General features: G+C 32.8%; 1 protein-coding gene across 2 annotated transcripts; it reads right to left on the bottom strand.

Moving 5' to 3' along the window:
- Nucleotides 1–979: 979 nt before the first annotated feature.
- On the bottom strand, nt 980–16,122 carry si:dkey-93h22.8 (uncharacterized protein LOC449943 homolog). 2 transcript variants are annotated; one of them, XM_048172369.1, is made up of 12 exons: nt 15,984–16,122; nt 13,717–13,974; nt 13,542–13,640; nt 10,860–12,075; nt 8,689–8,739; nt 8,176–8,256; nt 7,110–7,674; nt 6,665–6,880; nt 6,525–6,591; nt 6,337–6,458; nt 6,094–6,245; nt 980–1,699 (listed from the first exon to the last, which is right to left on the bottom strand). In XM_048172369.1, exons 1-12 carry the CDS (start codon nt 16,068–16,070, stop codon nt 1,602–1,604), a joined length of 3,012 nt encoding a protein of 1,003 aa, XP_048028326.1. In that variant the 5' UTR covers nt 16,071–16,122; the 3' UTR covers nt 980–1,601. The 2 variants fall into 2 exon arrangements, with proteins under 2 accessions (XP_048028326.1, XP_048028327.1); XM_048172370.1 differs by having other exon boundaries at nt 6,665–6,874.
- Nucleotides 16,123–16,183: the final 61 nt, after the last annotated feature.

The raw sequence follows: 16,183 nt of genomic DNA, 5'->3' as shown, positions 1-16,183 counted from the left end.
AAAAGTAATAGAGAATCAAGATATATGAAATGTGTGTCGTTAGAAATGCTTGGAAATAGCAAATTGAAAGGTGAATTTAAATAATTTATCTGCTTTAGTTGATGTTCGTTTTCGTATACAATGAAAAACTGATCATTTGTTCAGAAAACATTTTTTTTTTTCATAGAATGTTCCAAACTAAGCATGTTTTCTTGGGAATATTGCTTAATTTGTGAATTTATAGGTTTTTCCCGCTCCTTAAAGAAGCCCTCCAGCACGTGACATAGTTTTAGCGGGAAAACAACAGGACAAACGTCAGGTGAGTGGATATTTTAGGATTTCTGTGATGTTTCTTGTTATTATTTGCTTCAAGTTGCACAAACCCGGTAATGTTTGACAAAATATTAAAGGGTTAGTTCACCCAAAAATCAAAATAATGTCATTAATTACTCACCCCCATGCCGTTCAACTTCAGAACACAAATTAAGATATTTTTGTTGAAATCCGATGGCTCCGTGAGGCCTCATCAGTTCATGTGAGTACAGTGGTTCAATATTAATATTATAAAGCCACGAGAATATTTTTGGTGCGCCAAAAAAAACCAAAATAACGACTTATTTAGTGATGGCCGATTTCAAAACACTGCTTCAGGAAGATTCGGACCGTTATGAATCAGCGGTTCGGAGCGCCAAAGTCACGTGATTTCAGCAGTTGGCAGTTTGACACGCGATCCGAATCATGAGTCGACACAAAAGATCCATAACGCTCCGAAGCTTCCTGAAGCAGTGTTTTGAAATCGACCATCACTAAATAAGTCGTTTTTTTGGCGCACCAAAAATATTCTCCACGCTTTATTTATTTCATTTTTGGGTTGAACTAACCCTTTATCCACTAACCACAAACAAACAAACGTCTGTTGAATGTTTTGATTATAAGATTCATCTTTACACTTTCTTTAATGTACTGAGTTCAGTGTAAAAGAAGAGACGCCAGTCGTTAATACATAAACTTTTTTATTCTGTAATTCATCATTCCAACTGAGAAAGAGGGGAAAAACTTTTTTGGTATCACTTAAAAAACACTCAAGCTATATATAGAAGACAAACCATTCGCTATTCAAGTTAATGTCCTTTCGTGAAGATGATTTCATACATTAATGCTTATGTACAATATTCATACACAATAGTGCTTCAACAGGACGTTTTAAATGTCAAGTAAGAAAGAGGTGAAGGTAAAATCAGTTTAGTGAAGTGCAAATTACCCTGCTGAAAAACAACTATTCCAGGTCAAACTCGTCATCTGTCCATCAATGACATTTACTATAAGTGCATTTATGTCACAAATACAGATGCAGTTAATAGAGTTTAACCCAAAATACTCGTTTAAACCAGTTTGAACCTATAGGTGGCCAATGTTGGTCTATTACAGAAACAAGCTGGTTATATTGCAAGTAAGCCAACTTGACCAATGGAGTCATGATGGGTGACCAGTCAAAACCAGAACGAAAGTGTCCAACACATGTCTCGCACTAAAAACCAGCAATTAAATTGGTAATTTAAGCTAAACTGGTTTGTTTCAGTGCTCTGAGGTAACATTGAGTCTCTCTTCCATCTTCTGTGCCGCTACCTCTTCTGTCCTCTCTGAGCCTGTTTCAGTAACGTGTCGAAGTCAAACGACTCGCATCGGCTCCTGGATGCCGGATCGACGTCCCGGTTGGAATCTAAACCACAGAACGAGACAGAAATGAGGCAGAACCTAAACTTTATTATTTTTATGATGCATCAGAATCTTATCCTAACTAACTTCTGTTTAGGGCTGAACATTTTGGGGGTTAAAAAAAAAAAAAAAAAAAAAAAAAAAAATATCAATGTGATTTTCAAAAATGTGATTTTGATTTAAAAAAAATCCAGGTTTGCTGTGCTTGTTTGTAGGGCTGCACAATTTGGACACAATTTTGTAATTATGTATCAATATGGCTATAAATAATAATATCATCAACAACAATAATTATTACTAAATAAAAACAAAAAGAATATTACTATTGTAATATTTCACTGTAAAATAAAAAACATGTATTTGTGAGAAATAATAATACAACTGTAAAATTAAATATTTAAGGTCTTAATTTCTTCATTTTCACTTATTTTCACATGCAGCATTTGCACAATTTGGGAAAAAAAAAAATCGAATTGCGATTTTTCTGATAAAAAAAATTGTGATTATGATTTAAAATGCGATCCAGGTTTGCTGTGCTTGTTTGTAGGGCTGCACAATTTGGACAAAATTGTGTGATTATATATCATTATGACTATTATTTTTGTTATTATTATTACTACTACTACATAAAAACAAATATTACTAATAAAAACAAAAAAATAAATATTACTATTGTAATATTTTACTGTCAAATAAAAAAACAAGTATTTATGAAAAATAATAAAATAATAATACAGCTGTAAAATGGCAATACTAATATTTATGGCTGTCTCAATTTTGTTTGTTTTTTTGATAAAAATTGTGATTATAATCTAAAAGGCGATGTAAAAAAAATCCCAGGTTCGCTGTGCTTGTTTGTAGGGCTGCACAATTTGGACAAAATTAATCAATATGGCTATAAATAATAATATCATCAACAATAATTATTACTAAATAAAAACAAAACGAATATTACTATTGTAATATTTCACTGTAAAATAAGAGAGTATTTGTGACAAGTAATATAATAATACAAATGTAAAATGAATATACTAATATTTATGGTCTTAATTTCTTAATTTTCACTAATTTTCACATGCAGCATTTGCACAATTGCAAACGATTTTTTGCACAATTTTTCTGATAAAAATTGTGATTATAATCTAAAATGCGATGTAAAAATAAAATCCAGGTTTGCTGTGCTTGTTTGTAGGGCTGCACAATTTGGACACAATTTTGTAATTATGTATCAATATGGCTATAAATAATAATATCAACAACAACAATAATTATTACTAAATAAAACAAAAAGATTATTACTATTGTAATATTTCACTGTAAAATAAAAAACATGTATTTGTGAGAAATAATAATACAACTGTAAAATAAATATACTAATATTTAAGGTCTTAATTTCTTCATTTTCACTCATTTTCACATGCAGCATTTGCACAATTTGGGAAAAAAAAAAATCGAATTGTGATTTTTCTGATTAAAAAAAATTGTGATTATGATTTAAAATGCGATCCAGGTTCGCTGTGCTTGTTTGTAGGGCTGCACAATTTGGACAAAATTTTGTGATTATATATCAACATGACTATTATTTTTGTTATTATTATTACTACTACTACATAAAAACAAATATTACCAATAAAAACAAAAAAATAAATATTACTATTGTAATATTTTACAGTCAAATAAAAAAACAAGTATTTATGAAAAATAATAAAATAATAATACAGCTGTAAAATGGCAATACTAATATTTATGGCTGTCTCAATTTTGTTTGTTTTTTTGATAAAAATTGTGATTATAATCTAAAATGCGATGTAAAAAAATCCCAGGTTCGCTGTGCTTGTTTGTAGGGCTGCACAATTTGGACAAAATTAATCAATATGGCTATAAATAATATCATCAACAATAATTATTACTAAATAAAAACAAAACGAATATTACTATTGTAATATTTCACTGTAAAATAAAAAACATGTATTTGTGAGAAATAATAATACAACTGTAAAATGAATATACTAATATTTAAGGTCTTAATTTCTTCATTTTCACTCATTTTCACATGCAGCATTTGCACAATTTGGGAAAAAAAAAAAAAAAATCGAATTGCGATTTTTCTGAAAAATTGTGATTATGATTTAAAATGCGATCCAGGTTCGCTGTGCTTGTTTGTAGGGCTGCACAATTTGGACAAAATTGTGTGATTATATATCAATATGACTATTATTTTTGTTATTATTATTACTACTACTACATAAAAACAAAATTACTAATAAAAACAAAAAATAAATATTACTATTGTAATATTTTACTGTCAAATAAAAAAACAAGTATTTATGAAAAATAATAAAATAATAATACAGCTGTAAAATGGCAATACTAATATTTATGGCTGTCTCAATTTTGTTTGTTTTTTTGATAAAAATTGTGATTATAATCTAAAATGCGATGTAAAAAAAATCCCAGGATCGCTGTGCTTGTTTGTAGGGCTGCACAATTTGGACAAAATTAATCAATATGGCTATAAATAATAATATCATCAACAATAATTATTACTAAATACAAACAAAACGAATATTACTATTGTAATATTTCACTGTAAAATAAAAAACATGTATTTGTGAGAAATAATAATACAACTGTAAAATAAATATACTAATATTTAAGGTCTTAATTTCTTCATTTTCACTCATTTTCACATGCAGCATTTGCACAATTTTGGAAAAAAAAAAAAAAAAAAAAAAAAAAAAATCGAATTACGATTTTTCTGATAAAAAAATTGTGATTATGATTTAAAATGCGATCCAGGTTCGCTGTGCTTGTTTGTAGGGCTGCACAATTTGGACAAAATTTTGTGATTATATATATCATTATGACTATTATTTTTGTTATTATTATTACTACTACTACTACATAAAAACAAATATTACTAATAAAAACAAAAAAATAAATATTACTATTGTAATATTTTACCGTCAAATAAAAAAACAAGTATTTATGAAAAATAATAAAATAATAATACAGCTGTAAAATGGCAATACTAATATTTTGGGGTTTTTTGGATAAAAATTGTGATTATAATCTAAAATGCGATGTAAAAAAAAATCCCAGGTTCGCTGTGCTTGTTTGTAGGGCTGCACAATTTGGACAAAATTTTAATCAATATGGCTATAAATAATATCATCAACAACAACAATAATTATTACTAAATAAAAACAAAACGAATATTACTATTGTAATATTTCACTGTAAAATAAAAAAGTATTTGTGACATAATATAATAATACAACTGTAAAATGAATATACTAATATTTAAGGTCTTAATTTCTTCATTTTCACTCATTTTCACATGCAGCATTTGCACAATTTGGGAAAAAAAAATAATCGAATTGCGATTTTTCTGAAAAATTGTGATTATGATTTAAAATGCGATCCAGGTTCGCTGTGCTTGTTTGTAGGGCTGCACAATTTGGACACAATTGTGTGATTATATATCAATATGACTATTATTTTTGTTATTATTATTACTACTACTACTACATAAAAACAAAATTACTAATAAAAACAAAAAATAAATATTACTATTGTAATATTTTACTGTCAAATAAAAAAACAAGTATTTATGAAAAATAATAAAATAATAATACAGCTGTAAAATGGCAATACTAATATTTATGGCTGTCTCAATTTTGTTTGTTTTTTTGATAAAAATTGTGATTATAATCTAAAATGCGATGTAAAAAAATCCCAGGATCGCTGTGCTTGTTTGTAGGGCTGCACAATTTGGACAAAATTTTGTAATTATATATCAATATGGCTATAAATAATAATATCATCAACAACAACAATAATTATTACTAAATAAAAACAAAACGAATATTACTATTGTAATATTTCACTGTAAAATAAAAAAGTATTTGTGACAAATAATATAATACAAATGTAAAATGAATACACTAATATTTATGGTCTTAATTTTCACATGCAGCATTTGCACAATTGCAAACGATTTTTTGCACGATTTTTCTGATAAAAATTGTGATTATAATCTAAAATGCGATGTAAAAGGCAAAATTTTGTGACTATTATTTTTGTTATTATTATTACTACTATTACATAAAAACAAATATTACTAATAAAAACAAAAGAGATATTACTATTGTAATATTTTACTGTAAAAAAAAAAAAAAAAAAAAAGTAAAAATACAAAGATAATATAATGAAACAACTGTAAAATGACAACACTAATATTTATGGCTCTTAATTTCTTTATTTGCGCATGTGCGATTGCATTTGTTTTTATTTCAGTAAATCGTATTCTGGGTTCAACTTGCTCTGTTGCGCTTAAACGATGATGTAAAATTGTATTTCTGCTCATATCAGCGAGAAATCATTCATCAGACCAACCTAAATCTGCATAGTTGGATTTACAGAACTGTCGTCTGCCGCCAAAGCAGATGTCAAAGGGAAGCTCGTCTGGGCGCCTCAGTTTACTTCCGTTCTCAATGGCAGCGTAAGCGTCGTCTCGGTTGTAATACGTGACGAAGCCGTAGTTGTCTCTAGAAGCAGAGAACAGAGAAAATATATCAAAAGCCATAAAGCGATACTGAACACTCTCATGATGCACCGACACGAGTTTGTAAATCTCACCCGTGACTCCTGAGGTGGACTGTGCAATCCTCAACCTTCCCGAACAGCGAGAATCGATCTTTGAGGTCAGAAGGCGACATGCTTCTGCGGATTCCTCCCACATACACCACCCTGCGCTCCTCCTGAGGATCAAGCCCATCATCAGACACGGACACAAACAGATGAGAGACAATGGTTTGGACACTTACGATAGCTTTCTGCTGGCGGAGTTTACGAGCCTCTTCACGACGCCGGTTCAGCTCCTTCTGCCTGCGACTGAGAAAGACGACTGATTCAGACTCAATCCAACACAAGAAGAGTCACACTTTTCTGTTGCGTTCACACTGACCTCTTCCATGTGCAGCGAGACTCGCTCCAGTCCGACTCAGGCGAGCGCGAACCAGAACCAGAACGAGAGCGACATAAAGATCTGGATCGTGATCTGGTTTGTGATCTGGATCGTGATCTGGAGCAGCGGCGTCCACGCTTGCGAGGAGGAGAACGAGAAGACGAGCGTGAACTGGAGCGGGACGAGGAACTGCTTCCAGAATGCCTGGACCTGTAACTAAAAATCATAATTAACATTATCGGTGAAACTGTTTTCATTTTGAGATGTTATATTATATATATATATATATATATATATATATATATATATATATATATATATATATATATATATATATATATAAATAATACTAATTATTAACCATCAATCTTGTGTTTATTAAGTGAAAATCATGATTATTTAACTACATTTTTACTGTATTTTAGTAGCAACATCTTTCATGTACCTTTTTCTGGGTGGCGAACGAGACCTGGAACAAGATGACGATGATGAAGATGAAGAACAAGAGGAGCAAGACGACCTTGAACTGGAGTTGGAGCGCCGGTATCGTCTATCATAACCCCGCCTCTTCACCCTTCCACGGTCCAATGGGCTCGGAGAGCGGGAGGAAAAGCGCAAGGTCCGCCCCCTCAGAGACTCCGCCTGCTCGAACACGCCCATCCTGCAGGGGGAGCTGTCAGGAGACAGCAGCACCGAATCGGACAGACGCGGCGCCTCGGACAACGTCCTGTAATCGCAATGACCCGAACGCGAGTTCATGTGCGCAAAAGACGTCTTGCTGCCCAGAATCCCACAGTAGTCGTGATCCAGGAACGCTTGAGAGGGATTTGATGCAGGAGTGAAGGTGGGAAGTGAAGGTTTTGAATGAGTTTTGCTGGGCGGCAGTGGGCGAGGTTCGATAATCTGAATGGTTTTGCTGGGCGGCGGCTTGATGGATTCATGTTTTATCCCTTTGACCGGCACTAGGGGTCTCCAGATCTGATGTGGAGGTGTGGCGGGTGGAGTTAGCCCTGGAGAGAAGGAAATATTCATGTCAAATGACACAAACAATGTTGTCAACTGCTGTGGAAACTAGCTAAAGCCTGCTCAAAAAGTTGATGACATCATGCTCATTAGCATATTAATCTGCATTCTTCCTAATGAATGTGATTATAATGGGGCGGACATTATCCTCAAATACATAAAACATTAGCCTTTATTATATATAGTGCTGTAGAACTGTAGTTATTCAGAAAACCAGTTCTTTATTCATAATTGCATTGCAAACAAGAAGCGATGCAGCAGAGTTTGACTGACAGTTTGAGAAGCCAATGGAGTTACGAGGACTGATTAATACTTTTCATTGGTTAAATATTTGCAAAACCCACAGACAGACGTAAAGAGTGACTGATAGTAATGATTTATGAAAAAAAAAAAGTGAGATAAAAGTTTTCCGCCCAACAGCGACAATCTAAAGTTTAACCTGTTACCTGCGTGTAGATCAGACCACTAACTTTGAGATGAACTCTGACCTGCAGTGCTGCTGAGGTCCGTCAGCCGTCGATCCTGATGCTCATCCGGGGAAACTTCTGGAAGCATCTGCCCTTCAGAAGCTGCAGAGAAACACAATTTGACTGAGGAATCCACATTGATATCAACTGTCGTTAGTTGCTATAATCATTTCCTGTGACGTTTAGATTCCTTCGGTTGCCCTGAACATACAAACATCATTCATTCCTCGTTTATGAGCTGTTCTACAGAAGCTATTACACCATTAAAGAACTCAGTGAGAGTTTAATCACAAGTTTAATAACACTGGGACCGTGTCCGTCTCTGGCTGCATTAAATCTGGGACAATATTGTCTTCTGTGCCGAAGAGACGAACATTCAGATGGGAAAATCACTTCAGTCTGAAAGCAAAAGACAACTTTAACCTTTCATGGGATGAAAATGATTCAGAGCTGATAAAGCATACGGGTCTTATCTGAGCTGATACTGTCTGTTCAATTACACATAATCATAAACAAACATGCGTTTTTATATACCTTGAGTCTCAAACTGCTCCAAAAGGCTGGTCAGATCCGCGGCTTCAATTCCTGCAAAACAAACAACATGAAACACTTTCAAACAGTGTTATTTTTGTATCACTGATATAGTATTATAGTTTTTATTAACATTTTTAATAAGGTTTTGTTTTTATGTTTTTCCATTTTCATTTTAAGTGTTTTTGTCTTTTTTCTATTTAGTTTTTATTGTCTATTTAATTTCTAGTCTCTAAATATTTTAAATAAGTTTTGTTTTCCGGTTTCATTTTAATTTTAGTTTTAATAATTTTGTGTATTTTTGTCATCTTATTAGTTTTTATTTTCTGTTTAGTTTCTAGATGATTGTTTTTAAATATTTTTTTTCTTTTTTTTTTTAAAATAAGTTTTTTTCTATTTAATTCTTATTGTCTATTTAGTTTCTAGTTTCTATTTAGTTTCTAATTTTAGTTAGTTTTAGTGATTTTGTGTTACTGTCATTTTTATTTTTAAAATTATTGTCTATTTAGAATCCATTAGTTTTTATGAATGTTAAATTTTTTTTTAAATATATTTTCCATTTGAATTTTAGTTAGTTTTAGTCCTTTTGAATGTTTGCGTCATTTTAATAAGTTTTTTTTCTATTTAAATTCTTATTGTCTATTTAGTTTCTAGTTTCTATTACTTTATACGCATTTTATACATGATTTTTTATATTTTCCATTTTAATTTTAGTTCGTTTTAGTGATTTTATTGTGTTATTGTCATTTTTATTTTGAAAATTATTGTCTATTTAGAATCCATTATAGTTTTTATAAATGTTAAATTATTTTTTTTATATATTTTCCATTTTAATTTTAGTTCGTTTTAGTCCTTTTGAATGTTTCTGTCATTTTAATAAGTTTTTTTTCTATTTAATTCTTATTGTCTATTTAGTTTCTAGTTTCTATTTATAAATATTTTATACATGATTTTTTATATTTTCCATTTTAATTTTAGTTAGTTTTAGTGATTTGTGTTATTGTCATTTTTATTTTTAAAATTGTCTATTTAGAATCCATTATAGTTTTTATAAATGTTTTAAATAAATTTTTTTATATATTTTCCATTTTAATTTTAGTTAGTTTTAGTCCTTTTGAATGTTTCTGTCATTTTAATAAGTTTTTTTTCTATTTAATTCTTATTGTCTATTTAGTTTCTAGTTTCTATTACTTTATACGTATTTTATACATGATTTTTTTTATATTTTCCATTTTAATTTTAGTTAGTTTTAGTGATTTTATTGTTTTATTGTCATTTTTATTTTTAAAATTATTGTCTATTTAGAATCCATTATAGTTTTTATAAATGTTAAATTATTTTTTTATATATTTTCCATTTTAATTTTAGTTAGTTTTAGTCCTTTTGAATGTTTCTGTCATTTTAATAAGTTTTTTTTCTATTTAATTTTTATTGTCTATTTAGTTTCTGGTTTCTATTACTTTATAAATATTTTAAACATGATTTTTTTATATTTTCCATTTTAATTTTAGTTCATTTTAGTGATTTTGTTTTATTGTCATTTTTATTTTTAAAATTGTCTATTTAGAATCCATTATATAGTTTTTATAAATGTTTTAAATTAATTTTTTATATATTTTACATTTTCATTTTAGTTCATTTTAGTAATTGTTTCATGTATTTGTCATTTTAATTAGTTTGTTTTTTATATTTTTATATTTAGTTTTTATTGTTTTTAGTTTCTATTGTAGTTTTAAATTAAAATTAAAAGTTTTAGTAATTTTGTTGTTATTGTCATTGTCAATTTTTTTGTCTTTTTAGTGTCGAATTAGATTGTATTAGAGTTTTTATAAATAATTTAAATTAATTTGTTTTTATACTTTCCATTTTCATTTCAAATTTAAAGTTTTAGTAACATTTGTTGTGTTTTTGCCATTTTTATTAGATTTTGTTATTTTATAATTACATTTTTATGAATTTTTATTTTATTTTATTTTAGAAATGTTAACTTGGCAACTAATCAAAATAAAAATTTTAAAAAGTTATATATTTTCTTTCATTTAACATTTGTTTGACGTAAAAAAAATTATTTTTTTTTAATCATTTAAGTTTTAGTTCACGATAATAATCCTGCTTTCCAGTATGTGAATGAATGATCCATCACAGTCTTTAAACATCTCTAGACGTCTGCTCACCGATCTCGCCACATGTGGTCTGGTCCTGCTGTCCTCCGCTGTGTTTTTCTGTGACGGTCGAGGGCATCAGTACCGACGGACGACTCCTTTGATCCGAAGGTTCTGCTCCGGCTCTCACTGGTGAACCTGGAGCTGAAGTTTCAGTGAGTCGAACCTCTTCACAAGAAACACAAACATCAGGTGTTGAGTCCGAATTCAGCGGTTCTGGTGTGTCTGTAAGCGCCGGTTGGGTTTGGGTCGAGTTTATCGCAGATGATGGCGCTGCACTGCTGTCCGTCTTATGTGTGGGTTTCAAGGGCACTAAAACCGGGTTTGGAGGGTCAATGCAAAGATCTGCAGACGTTCTGACCACATGACAGGAGGGACGTGTGATTTCTTCCGGCTGAGATGCAGACATCTTCACCTTAGCAGCTGGTGCTTTTACTGTCGCACCAGAATTTGTGTTTGGATTCAGTTTAAACAAGTCCGGCAGGATGGACGGAAGCTCCCTGGGAAGGTCGGGAAGAGAAGGCCATTTCGTTCGAAAGTCCATCCGTCTCTCTTCAGGAGGTCGTTTCTTCTGTCTGAGGAGACGGTACTGCTGCAGACTGAGGGATTTGGGCTTCTGAGGGGAAGTGATGTCATTTTTAGAGGATGTGGATTCAGAGTCGTCTGGCAAATCTGAATCAGGTGGAAACTCATGAACGGAGACTAAATTCACAGCAAAGGTCACCGTTTTCTTCATCCGTCCTGCATCGCTGGTTTTGACCAAAGCGCTGCGCTGAATAATCATCTGAACGTTTTTCTCTAAACATGAGATATTTCGTGCATTTGCTTCGTCTTTATCACACTCCTCTTCGGATACGGACATCAAAGGTGAGCCGCTTTCTGCTTTAGGATGCAAGTCTAATCCTAGTCCCGACTGGCCAGGAAAGTTCTCTTCCTGTTCCTCGTAACCCTCTACATCCACAAACTCCTCCTCTTCCTCTGCAGACACATGGATCTCAGCGCTCCGGCTCTCTTTCTCCAGATCTGTCCGGATGCAGTACGGATGCATGTGTCTCACTAAATCTGCAAGTAATTCACGTCCGTCTTGTAGGAAAATCAGGTCGGATTCAATGCGGAAGCTTCTCACAGAGCGGCTCTTGGTCTCTCTCGAGTTCTTCTCATCATCAATCTCAATCTGGGTCCCCAAATGGCGACGGGGTCTCAACTGTCTGTCTGATATTACCACCTCCTGATGGAGAAAACCACACAAAACACGGATTAAACGAGTTATCGGTTTTGCCGATTAAGCTTCTTCTTTAGCTGAGAGATTTGAAATGTTGTTCAGTTTCAGTACATGGAAAATTTTCTAGAGGAAAAATCTCTCACTAATGCTGTAAACTACACATGAGAGTCAGCTGGTACTATTATAATAATACTGAAGGTTAAATTAACTTATTTTTTATTTACAAACACTTAAATTACACTCAATGATGTTTTTATTATAAAAAAAGTTTAGAAATACATAATCATATTTCTACTCCAATTCGTTTTTTTTAAATATAAACATTTAAATCGCGACTGTCATAACTGATTTATTCAAACATGCATTAAATATTGAAGAACATTATAAATTATAATGAATATGTAACGGTGCATAGCTATATTTATCTTTCTAGAGTCACTTTTCTAGCTGACTAATGAGTTTATGGTCACTGAATATGTTTTTCTGAGGTAAATGTGACGTCACATGACATTGAAGCTGTTTTATTAACGTCTTTCCGAGGTTGAAACACTGATTGAGCGATTACACGAGACGTGATACGGATTTCAGTAAGTTGTACTGTATATTTTAACATACCTTCAGATGTTCATGCATGTTTATTTCGCTGTAACTGGTATTAAAGCGGAGGAGAGGATGATCACATGCTTCTCTTTAACTGAGGCGCTAAAGCGATCCGTCACGCCACATTAAACAGCGCCAAAACGGTATTTGTTTTTTGAATCTCATAATAAGATGGACGTCATTTGAAATCTGAGACTTTGCTTCATATCAAAAGTAACAAAGATTATTGCGATTTATTGGATGGGAGGAGCTACATATTCTGCTCATTCATCAACTGAAAACAGACTAGACTAATCGATTCCTGGGATTTGAGAATCGATATCAGTTTCAATATCGGATTAAAATCGAGAAATCAATATTTTTTTACCCAGCCCTAGTTGTTGCAGATGTGCCGGAATTTATTTAAGGAAATGCCGTGTCTATTAATGGATAAAGCTACAGCAACGTCTTCATCCTTTCCATCTAAAACTGCTTGCTTATATCTCTTAAGCCTAGTAGTGAATGTTTTATGAGCTGTAGCATAATCATATTCATCCGCGCAGAGCCGAAGCACGACCAAAACAATGTTCTTCTGCAAAATGCATGCAGTTTTTAACCGCTAGAGGCCAAAAGTTACATTTAAGTCATTATTATTAAGTTCATCACTAATTTGCATTAGTTTTTCATTCATATAACTGATTTTAAAATCTATTGGCCAATTATTCAATCTTCAGACAAATTTATCTGCAAAAATCCAGTATAGATACAAGTTGCACCAACAACACGTACAGCGGTTTGCTGTGACTCATCGGTTGGGTGTGACGCTGTGGAGACGGGAACTCGCCCAGTGAGTAACTGTGCATCAATAACAGGATAAAGCAAAGGAAACTTACTTTTCTTGACCTTGAGGCGGGTGATTGTGAGATTTTGGGGCATTGAAGAGATGCTGCTCGATCCGGCGACGACTGGGTCGAATGCAGAATATTTCTGAGCTGTGAGGGGAAAAGTGCGACTAAGTAAAGTAACTAAACGCTTTTACACATACAGAGACACAAAACAACGACTAACCGTGTGGTCTAGACCCTTCTGAGCCGAAAAAATCTCTGCGTCTGGCAGCATGTCAAACGGCGATAACGTCTCGACGTCCACGCTGTCTAAAATCTCGGTCAGCGCAGACAGAAGCGACGCCTCGCTTTCCACACTGTCAGTCGGCCTCTTTTCCTGAAAGATGGATAAGATCGAAGGATCCAGGCTTCCATGGAGAGCATCAGAGATCCTTCCAACATCCAGATCAAAGACGGAAACGTCATGTTTTCCAAATTCAATCTGTGGATAAAACGAACACACAAAACAATGTTGGATAGGATTAGGAGGATTTAAACCCAGGCCATAAACTCTGGGCTGTAGTAAAGTCAAAGCTGTAAAATCATTACGATAAGGAATTACAACTTATCCGTGACTTTCCTGTAATCACATAAAAATTGTGTAAGAGAAAGTAATTCCTATTAAATTAAAGGGTTAGTTGTCATTAATTACTCACCCTCATGTCGTTCCACACCCGTAAGACCTTCATTCATCTTCAGAACACAAGATATTTTTGATGAAATCCAATGGCTCAGTGAGGCCTGCATAGCCAGCAATGACATTTCCTCTCTCAAGATTCATTAATGTACTAAAAACATATTTAAATCAGTTCATGTGAGTACAGTGGTTCAATATTAATATTATAAAGCCACGAGAATATTTTTGGTGCGCCAAAAAAACAAAATAACGACTTATTTAGTGATGGCCGATTTCAAAACACTGCTTCAGGAAGCTTCGGAGCGTTATGAATCTTTTGTGTCGAATCATGATTCGGAACGCGTGTCAAACCGCCAAACTGCTGAAATCACGTGACATTGGCGCTCCGAACCGCTGATTCGACACACTGATTCATAACGCTCCGAAGCTTCCTGAAGCAGTGTTTTGAAATCGGCCATCACTATATAAGTCGTTATTTAGTTTTTTTGGCGCACCAAAAATATTCTTGTGGCTTTATAATATTAATATTGAACCACTGTACTCACATGAACTGATTTAAATATGTTTTTAGTACATTAATGAATCTTGAGAGAGGAAATGTCATTGCTGGCTATGCAGGCCTCACTGAGCCATCGGATTTCATCAAAAATATCTTGTGTTCTGAAGATGAACGAAGGTCTTACGGGTGTGGAACGACATGAGGGTGAGTAATAAATGACATTATTTTCATTTTTGGGTGAACTAACCCTTTAAATGTATTTTCCTATCAAATGTGGTATTAATAAGATTATTGTGAGCAGTGTTTGCCTGGTAGTAAATCATTTAAATTATGTTTGGCCAAAAATAAAACAAAAATCATCAAAACTATGAAAGCTTGTTTCCACCACAGAAAAAAATAAAAGAAACCGCAACTTTTTTCCTCACATTTGCGAGTTTATGTCATGCAATTCTGACTTTGAAGAATTGAGAGATTATAAACTGTTTTATAAAATGTTTTTTAGTTTTTATTTCATGGCAGAAACATACAAAATACTAGTTACTAGTACAACAAGCTGTGGATACTGAAGCTTACATTTACAATTTTACAGTAGAAACAAAAAATACATACATAAAGAATAATACCATTATATATTTTACTATATTTTAATAGTTAGTTGAACTTAAAATAAATAACTTTTGATTTGATTTCAGTGTGAATCATTGTTCATTCATTCAGACTGAATCTGGATCAGTATATTTTGTCAGGTGTGTGTCAGGTGAGACACGTCAGCGTTATTTCAGATCAGAAACACGAACATTATCTGACAGAGGAGAGAATTAACTTAATAATCCATTCATTTATTTAAAGATTAGCACTAATAGAATAAGATCGTGCAATAGTAAAATAAAAATAAATAAATAAATCGTTGGATTTCATTCATTTAATAGCCTATCATACTTATTGAATACAGAATCTATCAAACACAGTGATATTTCCCACCTTTATGCGCTTGAAAGAGAGAATTTTTATTTTCGACAGTTTATATTTGAATATCATGTTTCAACCTTAATCTACACATACCGGTGAATGATCATTTAAACAGTTGAAAATCATAAACTGTTGTTCAAAAACTTAATTCAGACACGTGAATAACTAATTAAACCGCATTTGAGCCGTTAACAAGATTTCTATTTCGATTTATAACTTCACATCCGCCTCTAGCACGCGCTGACGTCCACGTGTTCACATGCGGAGCGTCTTTTCTACACATGCTCGTCATCAGAACACATTCACACAAACATCTGCATGTACACAACAGAAGCATATATCAAACCTGAGCGTCCTGGTGCGCGTGTACTGCTGTACTGTCCGTGAAATCACACTTTAAATCCTTCAGTTTTACGCCATGCGGCGCCGCCATTTTGTTTCAGAGAGAAGAGTTGCACACGAGGCGCCGGGTGAGTCACGTGACGCGGAGGTTCCCGGGAAAATGACAGCTCGAATGCGTTTCAACCAACGGTCTTTGCTGTAGTT

The sequence above is a fragment of the Megalobrama amblycephala genome, linkage group LG21, assembly GCF_018812025.1.
Source record: "Megalobrama amblycephala isolate DHTTF-2021 linkage group LG21, ASM1881202v1, whole genome shotgun sequence".
In the NCBI taxonomy this organism is placed as follows: Eukaryota; Metazoa; Chordata; class Actinopteri; order Cypriniformes; family Xenocyprididae; genus Megalobrama; species Megalobrama amblycephala.
The sequence above is the reverse complement of the archived record's forward strand: the minus strand, read 5'-3'. Positions and strand labels throughout refer to the sequence as shown.